The sequence below is a fragment of the Drosophila simulans genome, chromosome 4 (assembly GCF_016746395.2).
Source record: "Drosophila simulans strain w501 chromosome 4, Prin_Dsim_3.1, whole genome shotgun sequence".
Lineage (NCBI taxonomy): Eukaryota > Metazoa > Arthropoda > Insecta > Diptera > Drosophilidae > Drosophila > Drosophila simulans.
The window spans coordinates 122,997-143,554 of NC_052524.2; the positions used below are offsets into that span (position 1 = coordinate 122,997).

General features: G+C 34.1%; 1 protein-coding gene across 5 annotated transcripts; it reads right to left on the reverse strand.

The window, feature by feature from the left end:
* Window positions 1–1,226: 1,226 nt before the first annotated feature.
* On the reverse strand, window positions 1,227–20,474 carry LOC27207956. Of its 5 annotated transcripts, XM_039296144.2 has the most exons (13): window positions 19,100–20,474; window positions 18,540–18,723; window positions 17,890–17,943; window positions 7,588–7,943; window positions 7,332–7,526; window positions 3,897–7,263; window positions 3,602–3,840; window positions 3,414–3,543; window positions 2,834–3,357; window positions 2,289–2,779; window positions 1,742–1,802; window positions 1,596–1,673; window positions 1,227–1,538 (listed from the first exon to the last, which is right to left on the reverse strand). In XM_039296144.2, exons 1-13 carry the CDS (start codon window positions 19,172–19,174, stop codon window positions 1,503–1,505), a joined length of 5,790 nt encoding a protein of 1,929 aa, XP_039152078.1. In that variant the 5' UTR covers window positions 19,175–20,474; the 3' UTR covers window positions 1,227–1,502. The 5 variants fall into 5 exon arrangements, 4 of the variants coding, with proteins under 4 accessions (XP_039152078.1, XP_039152080.1, XP_039152076.1 ...); XR_005544446.2 differs by lacking the exon at window positions 1,227–1,538 and having other exon boundaries at window positions 1,742–1,797; XM_039296146.2 differs by lacking the exons at window positions 17,890–17,943; window positions 18,540–18,723; window positions 19,100–20,474 and adding an exon at window positions 9,360–9,979 and having other exon boundaries at window positions 7,588–7,826.
* Window positions 20,475–20,558: the final 84 nt, after the last annotated feature.

A 20,558-nucleotide genomic window follows, 5' to 3' on the forward strand; every position in this document is an offset into this window, starting at 1 on the left:
CAAATTGCTTTATTTTTCAATCGTGCACATTCGGGTACAAGAAATACTATTGCTGTGTCCTCTTTTTAAAAATGTGAAAAACAATATAAATGTTCTAAAATTTATATGTACATACATATATGTAAAAAAGTCAAAACCATATATCATTAACATTTATTATATATAAGAAATGATTCCCCTAAAAGTGCGTTTATTATATTGCCGGACACTATATGTATGTATTTTTTATAACCAAGCACATTTTAAACAAGCTGTACTTACGAAAAGCAAATGACAAAGTATCACATAGTTAGTAATATTTATAAATATCTAATTTTAATTTAATAATGAGATTTTCTTTTCGTTTCGTTTCTTTCCCATTATACTTTCTTTTATTACATTATTTAAGTTTGACATAATTAAACAGGTATTTAAATATTTGTATTTTATATTTTCTAATACCAGTTGATTATTATTATTATTTAAACCGCTTCTCCTTATTATGATATAATTAAACAAAATAAATCAACACTTACTGAAGCTAAATAAGGTAAAACAATAAATAATTATTAAACATATACTCTGCTATATTCTACATCTTTCTGATAATTGATTCTGGAAATTATCCAGATGCAATCCTGAGTAATGTTTACGAATAATTGTTTTGGAAACCATCCAGAAGCCATTCAGGAAATGCATTCAGAAGCCTATCACGGAGTGCTTACAGATGCGTCCCACAGGAAGTTTAGGAGGGTCTCACGTCCGTAAAAATATTAGTCACGCTTTTGAACAGTTTTTTTTTTTTTTTCTTATTTTATTAAACAAGTTCCAACGATATGCGAGAATAATTATGAAATTTTTCATTCGGGGAACTCGACTCTAACATTCTTGTTTATTTGCTGTACTACATATACATATACATATATGTATACATATTCCTTCCACCTGTTACATACTTTTCAACGAATCTACGAGTGACGGATTCTCTTAAAACGTTACAATTGGTTATATTCGATAATTCGGAAGAGGTCCGAGCTGGTCCGTGAACTGGTGTTGCTGTCGATTCGGCGTTGGTTGTTATTTCGGTTAGACGCTGTTGTGATTTATGGATTAGCGGCTACACCGAACTTCTGCTGGCACAAAGTAGATGGCGTGAGTGAAGTAGTGGGAAGGGGGTGTTTGGTCGGTGTTAACTTATATATACATATATATATATACCACTCAAGAAAACCAAAAGAGAGAACGGATATTAAATAGTCGGGGTTACTCGACTATAGAGTTCCCTTTTCCTCTGTTTATGTATATTTTATTGGTGAACGCAAATATATAGTAATGCATAATGTGAAAAAATACATAAATTTTAAAAGTCTCCTTTTATATTGATCACGATGAAAGCGAAGTATGTGAAAGCGCCTTGTTTGTTAGGCACACCAGCGAGTCACAATTTGTAAAAATATCTTATTTACTAATCTGTTTATTATGTTATTATCTATTAAATTATTATATTAATTACAGACTATAAGTTATGAAGAACTCAACCGAGAAACGTCGTATGAAATCTGAAATAAGTTCAATTAATTTAAGTTTCTTAAATACTATCGGTTAGAACAGCATACCTTGTCGGTCTTATAAAGATGTGTATGTGGTAGCAAGAATGTAGAACCCAAATCTCTTTCATTCATTGTATTAGAGTCCTTTTATGAGAGGTTGACATCGTTATTCAAGAAAGTTTCACTCTATATACATATATTAAATAAATTACCTCATTTAATGCGCTCGAGGTATTGGAATAAGCCTTATTAATGAACACATTTTCATCTAATCTGAATAATATTGGAATAAAGCATTTATATAAAAAATAGGGTTTTATTAATTAACAATTAATGTACTTATCAAAAATTTTTTGGTTATGGTTTTTTATGAAATATTTTTAAAGAACCAGTAATTTTTTCATATTGCATGTGCCAAATTGTTTGATTTGTGGTATTAAGAAAAAATGCTTTTGGAAAGCAAAGATAACATTAGGAAATTAATTGCAAGGTGTACCACAGCGTTGAATTTTAAAAGAAATCGTTTCAGAACTCAGCAAGTACAGAGAGTATTCTTAAATGGCTATCAATTTATACAGTAATTTTAGGCACACTGATCAATAAAAATGTCTCTGCTTTATTACAAAAAATGGAAATTATAAAGGAAATCAACATATAATTTACATTAAAAACCACTGCACTTCTTGGTTGGAAACTTCCATAAAATAAAACTCTTTTGATTGAACTAAACCCAAAATAATAAGATAAGATGTCACTTACGTTGGAGATTCAATTTTATCAGTTATTAGGGAAGATACCTCATACACAGCAGGTACTAGATCAGCTTTTGCTAAGGTATTACCTCTGTAGAAAAGATTATCTGATAAAGTTAAATATTTTAAATGTTTCTCACAACTTGGACCAGAAGAACGATTGACAGTCATATAATCGTCATCTCTTTGCACTAATATTTTCTGTGTATTATTTAAATTTGATCTTTTACCATTGTGACATAAACAAGAGTTCTGAGAAATATCGGGAAATCGGAATTTCGCTCGTGGAATTCTGAGAGTAGAAGATCGATTAATTTGGTCTTCGTGTTGTGAGCCACGGTCAGTACTACCATATAAAAAGTCATTCTGTGTAAATGCTCCTTTTATATTTAAGTCTTCTACTTTTGTGGAAGCTATTGCGTTCGTGTAATTTTGAACCACAATTGTTTTTTTGTGTGTTTCTGGTGTTATGAAATGATTATTCACTTCATTATATTCCTGTAAGGTAAAACTGGAATTATTATTCAAATCCTATGAGAGTTTAACAATTACCTTCTTAGATATTAATGTCATGACTTTGCATAATTCACCGACATTTTCCATTTCGTGGACTGATGACCGACCACTTTTGGTTGAGGTTCTTAAACTTGGACTTAATGATGAAGCTGAAATGATTAATTGGCTTGTTTTCCAATCGACTTGTTTTTTCCGCTGGGTGATTATTAGTAAAAACAAAAATAGAACCAAAGAAGACAAAATTGCGCCACTTGTTAGAATAAATAATATTATAACTTTCAAGTTAACTTGGCACTTTGTTCCGATATACCAAGCATTGCACTTGCATATCACTATATCTTTATGGCTCTTTTCAGCCGAATCATTGACGCATTTGCCGTTATAATTACATTTATCGCAACCGATTATGTTATTTAGGCAATGGCGTCCGGGGTATAAGCTGTTGTCTGATTTATCTATGTAACCCTCCTTACAACTGCAAGTGTAACTTCCAATTAGGTTAAAACATTGCGCATTAGGGGAACAATCATAAAAATGTTCGTTGCGGCATTCATCAAAATCTAAAAGTTTAAAATGTATTACTTGTAAAAAGTAATTGACAAGGCGAAATAGTTACCCCTAATTGTTAGGAATTGGAGCCCTTCTCTTGAGGTGTACAATCCGGTGCCTCCAATACTAAAGTTGCTTCGCCGTAAATATTTTTGAAAAACAGTTGTAAGCTGATCTTCATTGCTATTCTCTGATAACTATATTTATTGAAAATATTATTACTTATATTAATATTAATATTAAATAAACGCTGACCTGTAGGAGGTAGGTGACCATTAAAGTGTCATTCGTCTTAGCAAACACACTTTGTAGTTTCACACCGTGAAATATATCCCTATAATCAGATTGCATAACCATGCGATCGGCGGCTTCCAATAATATTTTACTAGTATGTCGATATAAGGATAAGGAATTACTTTTTGTATTATTGCTGAATTTTAATAAATGGTTTTCCGCCCAGTTGGTTTGAATTCTCATTTCGTACGTATAAGTAGCTAAAATATTAGAAATAATTTTATACATATTCAAAACAGTCATATATAATTCATACGTTTGCAAGGGCGATCCGGAAACATACGTCCAAAACTGGGTCGACATTCACAAATACCTATAGATTCGGTACTATTACCATAGGTAACGCATATTTCATTTTTATTTAATCTGCATGTGGGATCGCAAGCAGTATTAGATTTTCGTTTTATTAAATCAATTCTCTGTGACATCGAATCTATTAGATCTGCTCTGAAGGGCATATTACTTAAGTCGCTGAAGGCATTCATAATCTGATCTGGGTTCGAGTTAGAGATTAATGAAGAGCTCGATTTATTTCTAAAATCGGGGTGACTAAAGATGGTTTGCATATTTTCCATTTCAAAATTATCTGCACTGCCAGAGGGCATGAGATAGTCTTTCACGTTATATGAATTCACTACATAGTCCGAGCTATTTAAAATACTAACATAAGGACTGTCTTGAGATATTAGTACTTTCTGTACACTAATGAAACCGGGCTTCATTACATTTATTTTCGAAGTATTCACAATTATATTTTTCAGGGGTATATATTTTTGTGCATCAATAATATCTGTTTTGGTGATTTGCAACGTATTTAAATTGTTGGTTGTCTTTTCTGCCAGTGAAACGAAAGCTGTTTCCATTGATTTTTGGGAAAGAGAATTTGTATCATCCTGCATAATTTCAGAGGGTTCAAGCATTTTAACATCGTTCTTTAGTTTATGTATCGAACTATTTTTGCAGTTTTTAACACTGCGTATTATACACAAGGTCACACTAAGTAAATCTTTGCCGGGTTTAAAATGTAGCTCTTGTATTGTGTTCAATGAACCTAAATTGTACAGAAGACTGTTTGAAAGTTCCATTTTGGATGCTTGCACTTTGATATCATTAATCGACGTTAACCCGCGAGAAATTGACTTTATTGATACTCTTGACCTTAACTGAGGGACCTCCCAAAGATTTTTGTTCTTAGTGGTATTAAACGCTGCTGTTTGATATGGTTCTGTAAAAGCTTTCACATTTTTATTAGGAGCCTCATTAATATGTTTTGTTAGTTCACCATTATGCGTGCTGTCTAGCCTAACAATTGGTTGGGAGGAAAAGTCATTTTGATAGACAGCGTTTATTTTATTTGGCGCCCTTATATTTCCAAAGGAATCACCGGTAAATTTAACTTTATTATAATATTTGTCGTGGTCTAACTTATCGTACTCCAGAGAAAATAGACTTTTGCGATTGGGTGTTATGTGCACATAAATTTTTTCGTCGCTTATAGGTATTTTTACATGTGATATAAAAAGAGTATCGGTATATCCTTTTACACTTGTCGCATACGGAATGCTCTCAGATTCCGTTTTAAAAGTCAGAGGACCAGCATGCATATTAATTGTATGGCTAATTACATTACCTTTTAAATTTATTTGTTGAACAGTTGATAGTTTAGATAAGATAACGGGCGTTACATTGGATAACGACGTTTCTACGGGTCTGTCCTGACTAAAAGAATACTCAGGAGAATTTGACATGGCAACATAACTTTTAGAAACTGACAGACTTGTAACAATTTTTTGTGGTGTCCGAAATATGTCTAAGATGTGATGGCTATAAAATGCAGCATCGAGGTGAACTATGGGATCAAAAGAAAAATAATATTTAAGACTGGGGTTTTTCTGTAAGAGTTTTATGGATGAAAACCCAGCTTCGCCTGGTCTGTGGCTTAATTGGGAATATTTGGTTGCACTCTTCAGTTGTTTTTGATGATTTATAGGTATTGGAGGTTTTAATATGCTGGCATAGTCTATACTAGCTCTTTTATTTTGCGAATTATCCAACATATTTGAATAAATTGGATTATTTAAGTGAAATGATTTTAGAGATATTTTATGACGATTGTTTACTGTGATTTTATGCTCGTTAAACAATGTGTGGAATACTCCAACATTTATATTTGGTCTTCCAAAAATAACATTAGCGCTGGCTGTTACGACCTCTCCGGGTCTAATAGGAATTCCCGTATTCATTAACTCGGTTTCATATATCCTTGACGTTTTCATATATCCTGCATACTCATGTTGAGGTAAAATTTTTTTTCTTGTGTTTCTTAAGGCGTCCATTCTCGGTGGATATATATGTAATATATTAATATTTGGTTTGCCTAGATGATCACTTTTCAAACGATTTTCTCTTAATTCTTCTGATATGTTTTGAGCCAAAGGTATATATGCTTGTTTTTCAATTACTGTTGATATAGTTTGGCTTTGAACTCTATTGGACTTTGGGCATCCTTCGTTAGATGCTTGGGTGTACGGATGATCTATTTGTAAATTAACGAACTGTTTTTTTAATAAGTGTGCCAAAACATTTAACACAGGACGAAAACTCTCCAAGTACTCCCTCTTTATAGTACTAGTCTTGGAAGTTGCAGAACTAAGCCTCGAATGTATTAATTTATTTTTAGTTCGTATGGATATGTCGCTATTTTCAGACGCCAATAATATTAAATCTGTATTATTGTAGGTGAAAGGGCTAGTGTAAAGGCTAGCATTATTCAATACCTTGCTAAAATTCCCATCAAAGTCAGCTTTCTTAGTAATTAAAGTTGGATTTGGTTCCCTACTTATTGATGTAGCGCTGAGTAAACTTATTGCCGTCTGTTTCTTCGACGCGGTGAAATTGTTTAAATTGGGTGTTTGGATTATATAGACACCCGTTACTCGTATTATTTCACCTGGCAGTAATGTGATCATTGTAACAATACTTTCCCGTTGGTGTTTATTTTTTTTAAGCAAAAGTTTAGATTTTAACGAAAGTAAAACACTTGAGTTTAACAGCGAACTACCCACGGTATCGGTTATTATGTGTTTTATTACTTGAGTTTGACGCTTTAATTGATGGTGGGGAACTCTTAAATCCCCTTCACATGCTTCCTTTGATATGGTCAAACTAGAATTATACATACTTGTGCAAAAAGTTTGTGTTTCTAAAATGGCTTTCGTTGAATATATTATAAGGTAGTCTTCATAATTCATTGCAGAAGAAGATGAATTATTAAAGTGCTCCTCACTCGAAACGATATCAGTTACTTCTGTATTTACATAAGTTGAAACAAGAAAGGGCTCTGTAAGAACTACTTCAGTGAGATTCTTTTTACTTGTGGCATGTATTGGTTTCCCTAGTTCATCATATACGGTCCTAGTAAATAATATATAACTGAAGTATGTTTTTGTGCTGGGCGAAACATCTTTCATTGAATGTGGAAGAGCCAAGGAGTACTCTGGTCTCCTAATTGTGCTTGTAACAGTAGCTGTTGATGTGAATATTATCGGAGTCGACTGTCCTCGATCAATTGTGTTAAAATAGTGATAAGTTGTTGGATACATAGCGACTAGTAGGTCTGGAGTCTGAGTATATTTTTAAATGTACTGCTATTATTTGACGGAATATATATAAAATAAGCTTTCTGGCTTACCTTTGAGAAAGTGACGTCTGGTATCATCGAGTTACTTGCATGAAGGTAATTTCGATCTTCTGTAAAACTCTTGGTAATAACCACTTTTTTGCTTACCAAATGAAAGCTTCCATTTTTAACATTGGTTGTGTTATATGTGTAAGTAGTTAGACAAATTTTTCTTACAAATACGTTTTTGGGAATACTGGGTGGGTCCTATGGAATGAGAATGAGACAAGACTTATTACATTTACAAAAACGTGTAAAAAACTCGTACCTGTCTAATTGGAGGCAATGTTAATATCATCTGTTTTTTTAATGTACTTGGGGCCAATGTCAAGGGCTTGTTGGATCGTATGGTTATTAAAATTGGATGACTATAATAGTCAGTACCGGTTACTTTTTGGGTTGTCATCGCAAAGTTTTCAATATATTTCTCTTTTTCGTTGGTAATTATTAGTTCCACTCCATTTGACATAACGTGAGTGGCAAGATTGTACCTGGCTTCGTCTAATACTTTTTCCGAGACAGAGCCATATAAAAAATTATTTTCATTATTCAGCTCGTAACTTGTATTAAGATTCTCGCTCTCCCTATGTTCTTTGAAACTATAACGTTCTAATTGATTGCGCTCTATATTAATTTCAAAAGAATATAATATTAAATTTGTGAGTTTGCCTGATTGCGGTCTTGTTGATATGAGAAGAAAGCATATTATATTATATTCTAAGCATATTAACCAGAATAATTATGAGCGAGAGTAAATATTAAAATGTGTTATTACATTTTATTCTTTGCATTTACATTTTACATTACATTCTATTTTTATAATTTTTTGAAAAAATATACGTAATAAAATGTTACACGGTTTAGTTGTTATTGATTTTTTAGGGTTTTAGGGCGTTAGAGTGGGCGTGGCAATATGGGTCAACAAAAATGCACTGCGTCTCTAGAATCTGTATGCTGAATCTTAACCCTTTAGCTTTTATAGTTCCTGAGATCTCCAGATCTACTCGGCTATTGATCTTGATCTAGAATATACAATAACTTGGTCGGAAATGCCTCCTTCTGCCCGTTACATACTTTTCAACGAATCTAGTATACCCTTTTACATCTCTATTATATGTTTTGCTTATCGATTACAATAATTTCAAATTTGGAAAACGAAGAACACTCATCATAAAGGATGAGCAATCGAAATTATTTATTAGGTTTAAGAGGTGGGAAAACGAAAATTTGTATTTTTAAGAGGTGGGTAAACAACATTTTCTATTCTTAAGGAAAAAAAACTAATTTTAAAGGGTTAGAAAACGAAATCGATATAATTTATTTTAAAGGGTGGGCAAACGTTTTTTATTGAACATTTTTATTTTAAAGGGGTGGGCTAACGGAATTGGTTATTTTTTAGGTGTGGGCAATCGAAAAAAAATATTTGTTAAAGGTTTTTCAAGGGTGGACAAAATAAAAACTAATAATAATGGTTGGGTTTTAGTTTTTTTAGTTTTAAGAGATGGTCAATCATTTTATTCTCTGAGTAGACCGAGATAAACTTGAATGTCTTATATTTTCGAAAGTAGACATTTTTTCAAAATTCTAAAAGGTGGGCAAACGATGTCATTGCGATTAAAACAAAAAAAAAAATGTTGAAAAAGTCAACTTTTTGATTTTTGAAAATTCATATTTCAAAACTGGACGTGGCCAAAAAAACTAATTGGTGGGCAAACATGATCAAAAAATGGGCAAACGATTTCATTTTTAAAATTTAAAAAATTCGATTTTTCCGAACCCAGCTTCTTTGAGCTCATTGATACATATACCATTTTATATATACAGTATATATATGTACATCGGGCGTGACGATTGCCAATTACACCTTATTTTCCTTGTTCCTTACAAAGCGGAAAGCATAATACTTACAGCATACCATATACTTAAAGTATTTTGGACTTTCGCAAGCATCGCACTTTCATTCTTTAGAAAACAAACAACAATACTCCCCAGTACATGTTCAAGAAGGCTGCGAGATTTTATACCAAATACCTTACTTACCATTGAGGGTGAAAAGCCGTAAATTGTTACAGATTATTCAAAATATCATCTATTCACGGTTACCTCATATTGCGATCAGCTTAATAATCGTATGGACAAGCCGAAATATAATGCACTGAGCACACCGACTTTCAAAGAAATTCGGTCGCGGTCCAGGCGACAAATCTTTACTGAGTGGGAGCGAGAACACTCGTCAGCAACATGTTGGACTCACAACCGCGAGGAACAGCTATCTTGACCTGATCTAAAGTTTATATATAATTGTATAATTTATGATTTACGTTATGAACATAAATATATATATATATCTAACAATATATATATGCAAGCAGAACAGCTACAGAACAGTTGACGGGGACGTAAATGGGCCTAACACTTTAATAATAGTTAAATATTTTTTAAACATCTTGATTTCACGATTACGCATTATGTTAAAATTTTCTCGTTTGCACTCCCAAGGGATGAGTGACGGGCACTTAACAGTCGAGGAATTCGACTTATGCGATCTGTCTTGTTAAATACTAGGATTTTTAAACTTTAAAAAATAGTACTCCAAGCAGTCAAATAATATTCTTATTAAAATTTTACCTTCAGGAAAGGGGTGAAGAAATTTATCTTTCAGCCCATAGCTTTCTTTGTAAATTTGGTACAGACTTTTTTAATTAAATCAAATGTCGCAAAATAACATAATTTCTTTTTATTTGCAGAATTTATATACATTTTTGGTTATAAAATATTAGTAGCCTTATTAAATAATCTCAATTTTTCATACATATATACATTTAGTTTGGTTTAAAGGTCAGTATATTTATTTTTGATTTACTTATATAAGCAACATAACCATAACTAAAGAAATAAGTCGTAAGTATCTACAATAAGCTACAAAGTTATTATATGTGTTTTTTTAAACAAATTTTATTTAAGCTACAAATTCTCGAAAAATATTTTTTAAAAAATTATCCTTGAAGAGCGTCCAGGGAACTCCAAAAATTTATAATTTTTCAGTAATAATATTGTAAACCTATTATTAGAATGTTATACTCAATCAATCGACTTATAAAATTTCAACTTGCTAATCTGATATTCAAAAATATCGTTTGTCTAATGCAATTAAACGATCTAGGTATTTATTTTCTACATTAATTAATTACTTTATTGCATCTCAATATATGCAATGCAAAATTTATATTTTTTGGAGATTGATGCGATTGTCAGAAAGAGCCGGTCGTATCCATTTATAGATTAAATATTATTAAGAACGACTTAAAATATTTAAAAAATCCCGTAAATTTGGATTGTAGCTGGTGGACTTTTCTATTATGAAAGAGTTGTTTAGGTTTTTGCGCATAGTTGGGTAAGAAGTTCCTATGATACTATATTTATCATTGACTAGTATTTGGACATCTTTCAAAGATTGGCAGGACTTATTTCGCTTACATTCTGGTTTGATTAATTTTTTTTGTAAAATAAAGGGGAAAAAGCATTTAACAACTTTAAAAAGTAACAAAGAAATTTAAAAGTTAAATAACTACAGATTTTATAAATGTTGCCACCGTTGAAGATTGTCTACTAGAATTCGCAAACCAAAGATGCACATCACCCACAATGCTTTCTAATGATGCAGTTTGATCGGTTAATTCGTTAAATCCAAGTTCAATCGTCAAAGAACTTCTTATATCTTTTAAAATGCCATTTTTTTCCATTGTATTATCGCTCTTTTCGATGCTAGAAATATACATCATCGAATTGGTTGGCTGGATTTCTATAATTGCGTGTCTTTTCTGCAATGAAACCGAGTGATCATGTTCGTTTTTCACAGTTGACAATACAGTACTGAATTCGCCGGGTCTGCGGCCCGATACATAAAGTGTTATTATACTCGGTTCCTGTTTACTTCTCTTGTTGCCACTGCTCGATTTTCTTGATTTTTTTCGATGACCTTTGGTATGTTGGGACTCATTACTGACCGACACCAAATCCGAATCATATTCTATGTCGATGGCATCCGACTTTATTGATGCCCGTGTCCCGTCGTCCAAAACTTGCAGGTTTTCACTTAACAATATTTGTGGCGGGGTTGGGTTGGATATAGCTTGGACGAGTGACTCATGCTGTTGCTGAATAAGTAACTGTTGTAATAATAAATTATTTACATGAGCAGCCGGTCCAACAGTATGTACACTTTGAACTGACGGTAGAGTGTTAATTATTGTATCCACACTATATTCTGTTGCTGTTATAGTCTGAGCGGTAGTGTCATAAACAGTAGTCAAAATCTTTTTCCCTTGAAATGTCACTGGAAGAATGGTAGACTTTCCATCGAATATTGTAGTAACATATGTAGAAGTGTGCGTGCGATACTCAGTGATAGGCTCAACAGATGTGGGAATTATAGTGGATGGGACGTTTTGCTGTCCGACAGCCCCAATCAAGGGGTGGGCAGGTAAGTTTAAGTTTCCTAAAAGCAACTGGGAAAGTAAAATGTTGGCAAGCGGTGCGTTTTCTGAAATTTGAGGCTGCATTGTAGTTACAATATACTCTACAGAATACGCTGTAGATGGAATTATATGTGAAAAGGATGTCTTTCTTCCGCGAATGGTGGTAGGTGTAAAAGTTACAGAGCTTGTAATAGATTCATGCAATAAATATTTTGTGTGTTCGGTGGCACCAGCAATATTTATAATAGATGTTTCTCGATTTAAGTATGTGGAACTCATCCCGTTTGCGCCCAATACTACTGCAAAGTCATTTGGACCTACGATCTCGGTGCTTGACTTAGCAGTAACAATGTTTTTGTACTCAGTTACATGTCCGCTTACTACAGGAACAGTGACCTCGGATGGCATATAATGTGTAACTGTGATAGTTTGAAAGTCATTTTCTACGGATTGTACATCAGAGGCGTATTCGACTCGATTTCGACCACGACTTCTTGCTCTATTTGATGTATTAGAGTTTGAATTTCGGGAACGGGGAGAACTGGATGGTCGACCCTTGTCTAAATTATTTTTGTTGTAGCTTACATAGCTTTTTAGTCTACGACTATTTGAATTTCCAGAATTTGCAACTGGACGCCTTGAAGAATTTCCGCTTGCTGGTTGGCGTCGAAAGTTTTTTGATGCAGTGCTTTTTAAATTAGCATCTTTCTCCCTTAACGTAAATTGTGGTCTCTTTGTTGTCGGTCTGCTTGGTCGAATCGATCTATGATTGGTTGCTGTTGGTGATTCTACGATTAATGCCTGCGTGTATAGCTGATGTACCTGGGGAGAATGAAATCTTGACCCAAATCTAGAACTTGACTTATCGCGAGGGGTTAAGATAGGCTCAGTATTATTGTCGGAATCCATAAGCTTTGACTCAACTTTGGCAGTTGCTGTTTGGTTTTGTCGACGAAATCTAAATCTGTTTCTCCGGATTGTATCCGCTTGCCGACGCACTCGCTTTCCAGTTGTAAAATGATCAGAATATTTGATAGAGCGCTTTCTACGATGAATATTTTCATCCAGATCTTGATCTTCGACACCTTCATATTCAAAATCATTGTTAGAAATACTATCGTTTGTCCTAGCTGCCTTTAGGTTTTCATTTTTATGCTGACTTTGAAAAAGGCCTCTGGGCGGAAAAAGTGTGTTTTGTGGTCTTGATCTTGGATGAGGACCTATTGGCCTCTGAAAACTCCGCGCCCTTGGTTTGGCAGTCGTTGTCGTTGTACTGCTTGTCGTAGTCGAAATTTTGGTTCTGGGTGATAGTGGGTTTCGTCTGAGCGAAACTACTGGCGAATTGCCAGCTTGTCGACTTGGAGGAGTAAATCCACTGGGTGCATTTATGGGTCGTCGAAAGCGCAGTAACGGGCTGTTATTGTTCTTGATTCCTTCTTCCACATCAGATACTTCATCGGTTGAGGTATCCTCTTCAACGCTATCTTCCGAGCTTGACTCCGTGGCAAACGTTGTGGACTGTGTTGGTCTATAGCTTGATTGTAGCCCTAAGCTAGTTGGTTTTATGCGTAACCTTGTGTTGGGTATAACTCCAGATCCACGAAACACAGGAAAACTTGATGATCGATATGAAATATTTGTATTTGGTCGCCTGGAACTAACGCCTGGGCGTAAAGCTGAAGTAAACCGGGTTTTCGAAGGTGAAAATGGGTTGCTCGACTGCAGAGTGCTATTCGCTTCGATTAAGTCATTCAATGAATTACTTGGTCTTCCAAACGAGCGCCTGGATGGCTGACTCTGTGATATGTTAGGCTCATTAAGATTAATTGGAACATTAGAAATAATACCACGACGAGATGCGGTATATCTACCTGCTGCTTTTAAAGCAGGTGTTGCCGTTATAGTCGGTGTGATGTCCGATCTTGTAATAATAGTAGCGCTACTGGGGACTAGTGTTTTTTGTTTTGGTGCGAATGTAGGCCTGTTTCTTGAGGCGAACGGCCGAATAACTGGTGCAAATGGTCTCTTTGCATTTTGTGGTGAATGATTAGACAACACGTCAGTGTTATCCGATTCTGGTTTCGTGTTTTTCTGGTCGATATAAGGAGCTCCTGTTGTATCGTTTTCACTTTTAGTAGATTCTGTTACGTCAATTAAATCAACATTTTTGGTAATCATACCCGAAATTTCGACGCTTGTCGGAAGCAGAATATGGTCAGACTTTGTTTTCTCAAAGAAAAAACTTGATGTACTTTCAATTATCTGCGCGTATCGATTGTCTATTAAAGTTCCTATAACTCTAGATTGGTATAAGGTAGTTGTACTGTTTTGTATGCGTTTTCCTTCAATGAGCCTTACCAAACCCGTTTTATACAAATTTATGCTGGATAAGCTGTCATCAGGAATCAGGATCGTAGACATTCTAGATTTTTTCGACTGGTCAACTTGTAACCTACTGGTACTACTGGTTAATTTGATAGCATGTCCCTCACTATTCATTGAAGATACAATTTCGGTTGTAAAGTACAAAGTACTTATATTTTCCGCATCAATTATTTGCTTATAATCGTACAAAACAACATTCGGCTTAATGGTTTCGATGGGATTTTCAAAATAAGCAATGGGCTGACTAGGTTTAATTAATAAAATTGTTGCATCTGTTACTGCTGTTGAATTTGACATCTCTCTGGATGTTATTATATTGGTAACTGTTTCGAGACGCGAATCAATAATTGTCGTATTAAAGTCATAAGAAGTAGTATAATATGTATAGGTGGTATAGAACGTGGTAATGTCAGATTGAAAAATTGGATTTTTCAAAGTGGAAATTAAGGAACTTTCGGACTTCGAATTCCGATCAATCTGGGTATCGCTATCAGTCGCGATCGACTGACTTGATACCTTATCAGCCGTTTTTAAATCGTTTACTACTGAAGTTGTACCGTTATTGTGTTGTATAACATTGGATAAAGTTTCCTCTCTGCTTAATGTTGTAATCTCACCATCTTTAGCCAACTTTGTCCAATAAGTAAATGTTGTAAAGTAAGTAATAGGCAAAGAATAATCTTCTACACTTACTAATTTAGTAGGGTGCACTGTTTCGGTAGCTACATTAGTGATAGTCTCATGTCGACTTATAATGCTTGTGTCATTTCCTACATACATAGTTGTATAGAAGGTAAATGTTGTAAAACTAGTTTGAAGCAGGAATGTTGCTGTCGGTATAATTTCCTCTGTGTTACTTTCCGAACTTACTTGGTCATCAAGGAGATTTTGGTTAATAAAACTAGCTGGACTTGAATCCCTTAATATGCTCGAGTTTACTCTCATTCCAAATGCTATATTTTCGACCTTGTCAATTTTTTTCTCGACTAAAGAATGCTGGGACTTTGAAAAATTTAAATTTTCAGTTTGGAAATTGCGTATAAAATTAGTTTCATTGTTCGACACATTGTCAGTAATATAATTGGTGACAATCTCTGTTCGAGATTGTACTTCAGTTTCGTTATTTGTAAAAATCGATGTATAATATGTATATGTTGTCAACAATGTCTTAGTATATATTGTATCGCCGCGTAAGGTGGTCATCATCTGTAAAGAACTCTCAGCAGTGTTTACTTCACTTTCTTGAATTAATAGACTAGCAATTTCGTCAGGTATAGAATATTTCTGCGAAAATTCAGCTGTTTTATGGTCAATCTGTCGAATTGTATTGTCAGAAATATCGTTCTCTCCAACATAATTCAAGGTGTTGGAATTTAATTTACCTTTAGGCAAAAGTGTTGAGGAAGCGATGTTTGTCAAAACCTCAGTGTGGCTAGATATGGTTGTTCTAGACCCTTCAAAGAATGTGGTCAAATATGTATAAGTTGTATAAAGAGTTTTGTATATTAGGTCAACTTCATCACTAACACTTTCATATTCTTCTTCTTCGCTTTCATATTCGTTTTCTGTGGTCCCTTCATATTCCTCTAAATCTTGAACCGTTGTTTCGTCTATATCATCATCTATTGAATTAGTGGACATGAATTCTCCACGTGATGTAGTAAACGTTTCGTGGGGCACAATTATATCTAATTCTGGGTTTTCTTTTGATTGTGAAGCTTGTATGCAATAATATTTGGTAGTTTCTACAATCTCATAAGCATGAAGTGGATTAGCATCAATATCCATGGTATCCACACCATTATTTTCTTTTTTAATGTTTGCCTTAGCCATTTGAGTAAGAAAAACTTGTGAAGTTGTATGGTTGCATAATTCTTTGAAGTTGTGATTGTCATTACTCGTTTCAAAAAGTGGGTTAATGTCCAAGCTGTTTTTCGTAACGTTGATATTTGTTTGATATGTCACGATCTCAATGATTTCATCACTCTTAGATGTTTCAAAAGGCTTAATAGATTTTATTTCGTCGGCGGTATTAAATTTTGGGCTAATTGAACCACTAAGCTCATGAAAACTAGTGAAGGGGTCATCATCAATAAATACAGTTGTAGCACCTTCCTGTTTTATAATGCTCGGTTCAATGTGCTGCGTTCCTTCTTTCAATCCAGTAAAATTAGAGGGTGATATAATGTCATCAAAAACATTGGAGATCAATGGAACTGTTTCTTTAGATAACACCGAACTGGCTTCCTGCTCTTCGTTAAATGAATTGTTGGCAAATGTAGGTGACGGGTTGATTGGTTTCAATACAATTTTCACTTCATTTTTATCAAACATTTTACTAGCACTAATATTTGACACCAATTCTTCATATTTTCCGGAACTCGTACCCATCTTTAAAGTACTCGGTGATATTTCATAAGTCTGAGCGATTTCTTCGGGAATTAAATCATGTTGTAAAGTGGGCTTGCCTTTTATTGATGTAACGTATCCGTAATGCAGACTGCTTTGTGTAGTACTGGGAGAAAAAACAATTACGCTATCACCGACAATGGTGGTAAAATCAGCGAAGCCGTAATACGTAACGGACGCTAAGACTTGCTTGTGGTCGGATCTACTTTTTTGTTTATGATCTTCGTTTTTTTTTTCAGTATGCAGTTGCATCAGGTGTTCATATTTTCTTTCTTTCCTTGGGTCGAAGGGGGATTGGTTAAGCGGTGAAGTGGTATAATTACCAAAAGGCATTTTAACTGTATATGTTTCCAAATGTTTAATTGAGGAAACCTCAATCAATCTATTCATTTCATCTTTCTTTTTTAAGTCAGTCTTAAACGTGACATTGCTGTCACTATCCATATATGATATTGTTTTTTTATCTTGCAAAGCGGGAACTCCTAAGACTTTGTTTTTTGTGTTTTGCTCGTTCACAAAATCTGTATTTCCCACGAACTCTCGCTGATGAGCACCTATACTGTCATCGATATCCTGCCAGTTAGAGTCATCAATGTTAAAAAGATCGTTGTGGCTTTGTAAGACGAGTGGTGTTTTGAGAGAATCTTCTTCACCTACCCAACTAGTCACCACAGACGGGGATATATTTTCGTTTTTATAAAGGACTCTGGAACTCTTTTTTAGGTATTGTGCGTAGAGGCGACCATTATTTAAAGTAGTCCCTACGATCTTGGTGGCAAATTCTGTTGTTATTCCGTCCTGAATAAATGTTCTGGCTGTTGATGTTAAAACACCTATTTCTGGTCGTACTGTTAAGAACCTTCCATGAAAATCGCCCATATGCCCTGATTCGTTATTTACCAAGAGTACAGTAGTAATATCTAGTCATATGAAGAGATTGACCAAAATCAAAGTAATTAGGTAGTAAATATAGTAAAAACAGAAGAAGAGTGAAAGTCACATAAAAGAAACGGGACAATATCATTTTGTGCAAGCGTAAGATAAAGGATAAAGTAAGTTAATGTTTCCAGAATGTACATTCCAAAAGTTGGTGAAATCATAGAAAGAGATAAAGAAAATGAATAAGAACATATTTTAATTTATAGAATACTATGTATTTCTAAAAAAAATTATTGTGAACCAATCCTTAATCCGATTACCGGTTAAAAATGCGTAAAATAAGAAAACAATTATAATATTTTAATAAAATATTAATCTGTAACTAATTCAAGAACAGCGCTTTGTTTTATTTTTCTTACCATCCCCGGATATTGCTGGCAACGTGGGTGTCGGACTCACATGATAAGACTGATCTGTAAGTATATTAAATTTTTTAAATTATTGAATTATTTATTCAACAAACTGCCGTTCTAGTCCATATCTTTGTCAGTTTTTTGCAAATAGTATAAAACGAACGGGCGGACAGACAGAAGGACGGGAAATATCGACTCGGCGGTTGATTCTGACTAAGAATCTATATTCATGGCTTAAAAAGTCTGTTCCACTGCGTTGCAGTCTGAAGTCTGCTGTTTCTATGTTTAAATTTATAATTGGAGATTTGAATTCGTGTTTTTATTGTTATGTATGTGTAATCAAAAAGTCCAAATACATATATTTGTACAGCAACGATGAGGCTTGGCTCAGCGCAATCTGAAATGTTTGCTTATTTCTTTTATGAGATTCCCTCTTATACCAAATTTGGCCACGGCTTCAGTTTAAAACAGGTTTTGCCTGTCAATATCTTAGGTGGAAAATTAAACGCAAATACACCCAACTTGCATACATATACGGTTTAGAAATTTCACAATAACTACAAGCAAATGTTTCCGTAAAGCTTTAAGTTTATATAATAATTTGTTAAATATATCGTTTACATAGCGACCAATAGTGCCATTGTCGCCATACTTACTAATTGCTTGGGGAGTTCCAATGTGCATCATGGTCAATAGGAGTGTGCAAAACAGAACACGGCTCAAGTTTAAATTGTAATAAGTAGAATACATCTTCCTTCTTGTGAAGGTTGAAGTGTCGTATTTTTTTTGGTAAATATCCGATATTTTGTTGTCTTCACGTGGCTGAAGCATTTTTGGTTTCTTTAAAATGTGAAAAAGAAAATCACAAATGTAAGAAATATTAACAATAATCTGCCTTATATATGTTAATTATAGCAATTCTCATTAATGGTAAGACGCCTATTCAATTTTTGAAATTGATTGAAAGTGTGAGAAACACGCACGTCTATCTGAAGAAACGAAAGCCAGAGAACTGATTTCACTGGCACAATAACAGACTCATCCGGTTGTTACTCTGCGGTTAAGCTACACAAAGGTGGTTAGGCTGGTTTCGACAACTTCAATAGTTCCCATTTAACAAATATTAGTTAATATTTCTCCTTATAAATTATTAAAATATTTTCAAAAATAAATTAGTGTGCGATTTTGGGATTGTAAGAATATTGGGGAATATTACCTGAAAATTCGGACTTATAGTCAAAACTTTTCTTCCCAGAGTGTGCCAAAAACTTATGGGAGAAATCGTATACATAGCTAGGGTGTTTGTTTTTACAACTAAACATATAAGCAAAAAACCTGTTAATATAAAAGGTATGGTGCAATTGGAAGACAGCCATTAATCGAATGGTTTCGACCGCTACCGCTGGTGTTCCATACAACCAATTGGTATACAGATGTCGAATCTACCAAATAGTGGACGGAATTGGAAGAGCAGGGGTATTCAGGGTTTTCCGATGACAAAGCTAAGGAAACTGAGGTCGGTAAGCCTCCTTATGAACCAATAAAGATTGTTAAAATTCGTCAATTCCGTTAAAGGCATTTTAATTTACTTTTTAGTAGACCAATAATTCCCTCAACAATTTTCCGCTCTTATATATACTTAGCTAAAATATAAAGAATGGTCCCTGACATCATTTCCACACAAAACGTTGAGTGTTCAAATCACAAATTGTACTGAGCAAGTTTTCATATTTTTTCGATTCGACCTTATTAATTCCTATTTCGGTGTATTTTCCTTCCAATACTTTTCATAAGTATTTCTGGATTTGAGTCAATATGGGGGTCGTGGATTGAAGGGGTTGCAACTGATAGTAATTACACTCACTACTGTTGGAAAATATGGTATCTATGATAGTTTTGGCCTATTGGCTTGTTTCACAGCAGAAATAGTATGATGTATGGTGCTTATGGGCGGTCTCCTTTATGAAAATAATAGAGCAATGTTGTCAATTCTTTACTTGTTTACTTATTTTTTAGCTGTTTTGACTAATTACTACTAATTACTTTTTGACGAGGTTACTATGCAACTATGCATAGTTTGCAATTGGTGCATACAATAAAGCCAATTTCAATATCGCACACATACATATGTATGTATACCTTTGGTTCTGCGTTTGGGTCTTTTAGTCCATCTGTCACTTTACTTTTGGACGTATATCAAACACAGGGGATCTCTTGTTGATGGTACCAAAATGCTTTTTAGAATAGTCCACAAAAAACTGTTGGCCAAATCGCGCGGTCGCAAAATAAGTGTTTTTAGTTATTTGGGCCATAATTCGAAAGCAACCGAGTGAAGAAAGTTGCTCTCGCTCAGCGAACATTTGACTTCCACGTTATGTAGATCTTTTTATAATGTTAAAAATTACTTTATCATATTTCAAATTTATTTTTTAATTGAAAAATATAGTTATCCCAATCACATTTTACCAATTCATCGCAAAATTTACGACGGATTTACGAACTACAACATTAATAGCTGCCAAAGGATCCAATAGGGGTTCCCGTATGCATTAATAAAATTAAAAAAAATCTTTGAGTAAGACTGTGCAAGCGTCACTCGCATAAAATAGCATCTAACGAACTGTTTAACTTAAAGCGCAGTAACCCAAAGCGAAAAAATACGAAACCTTATGACC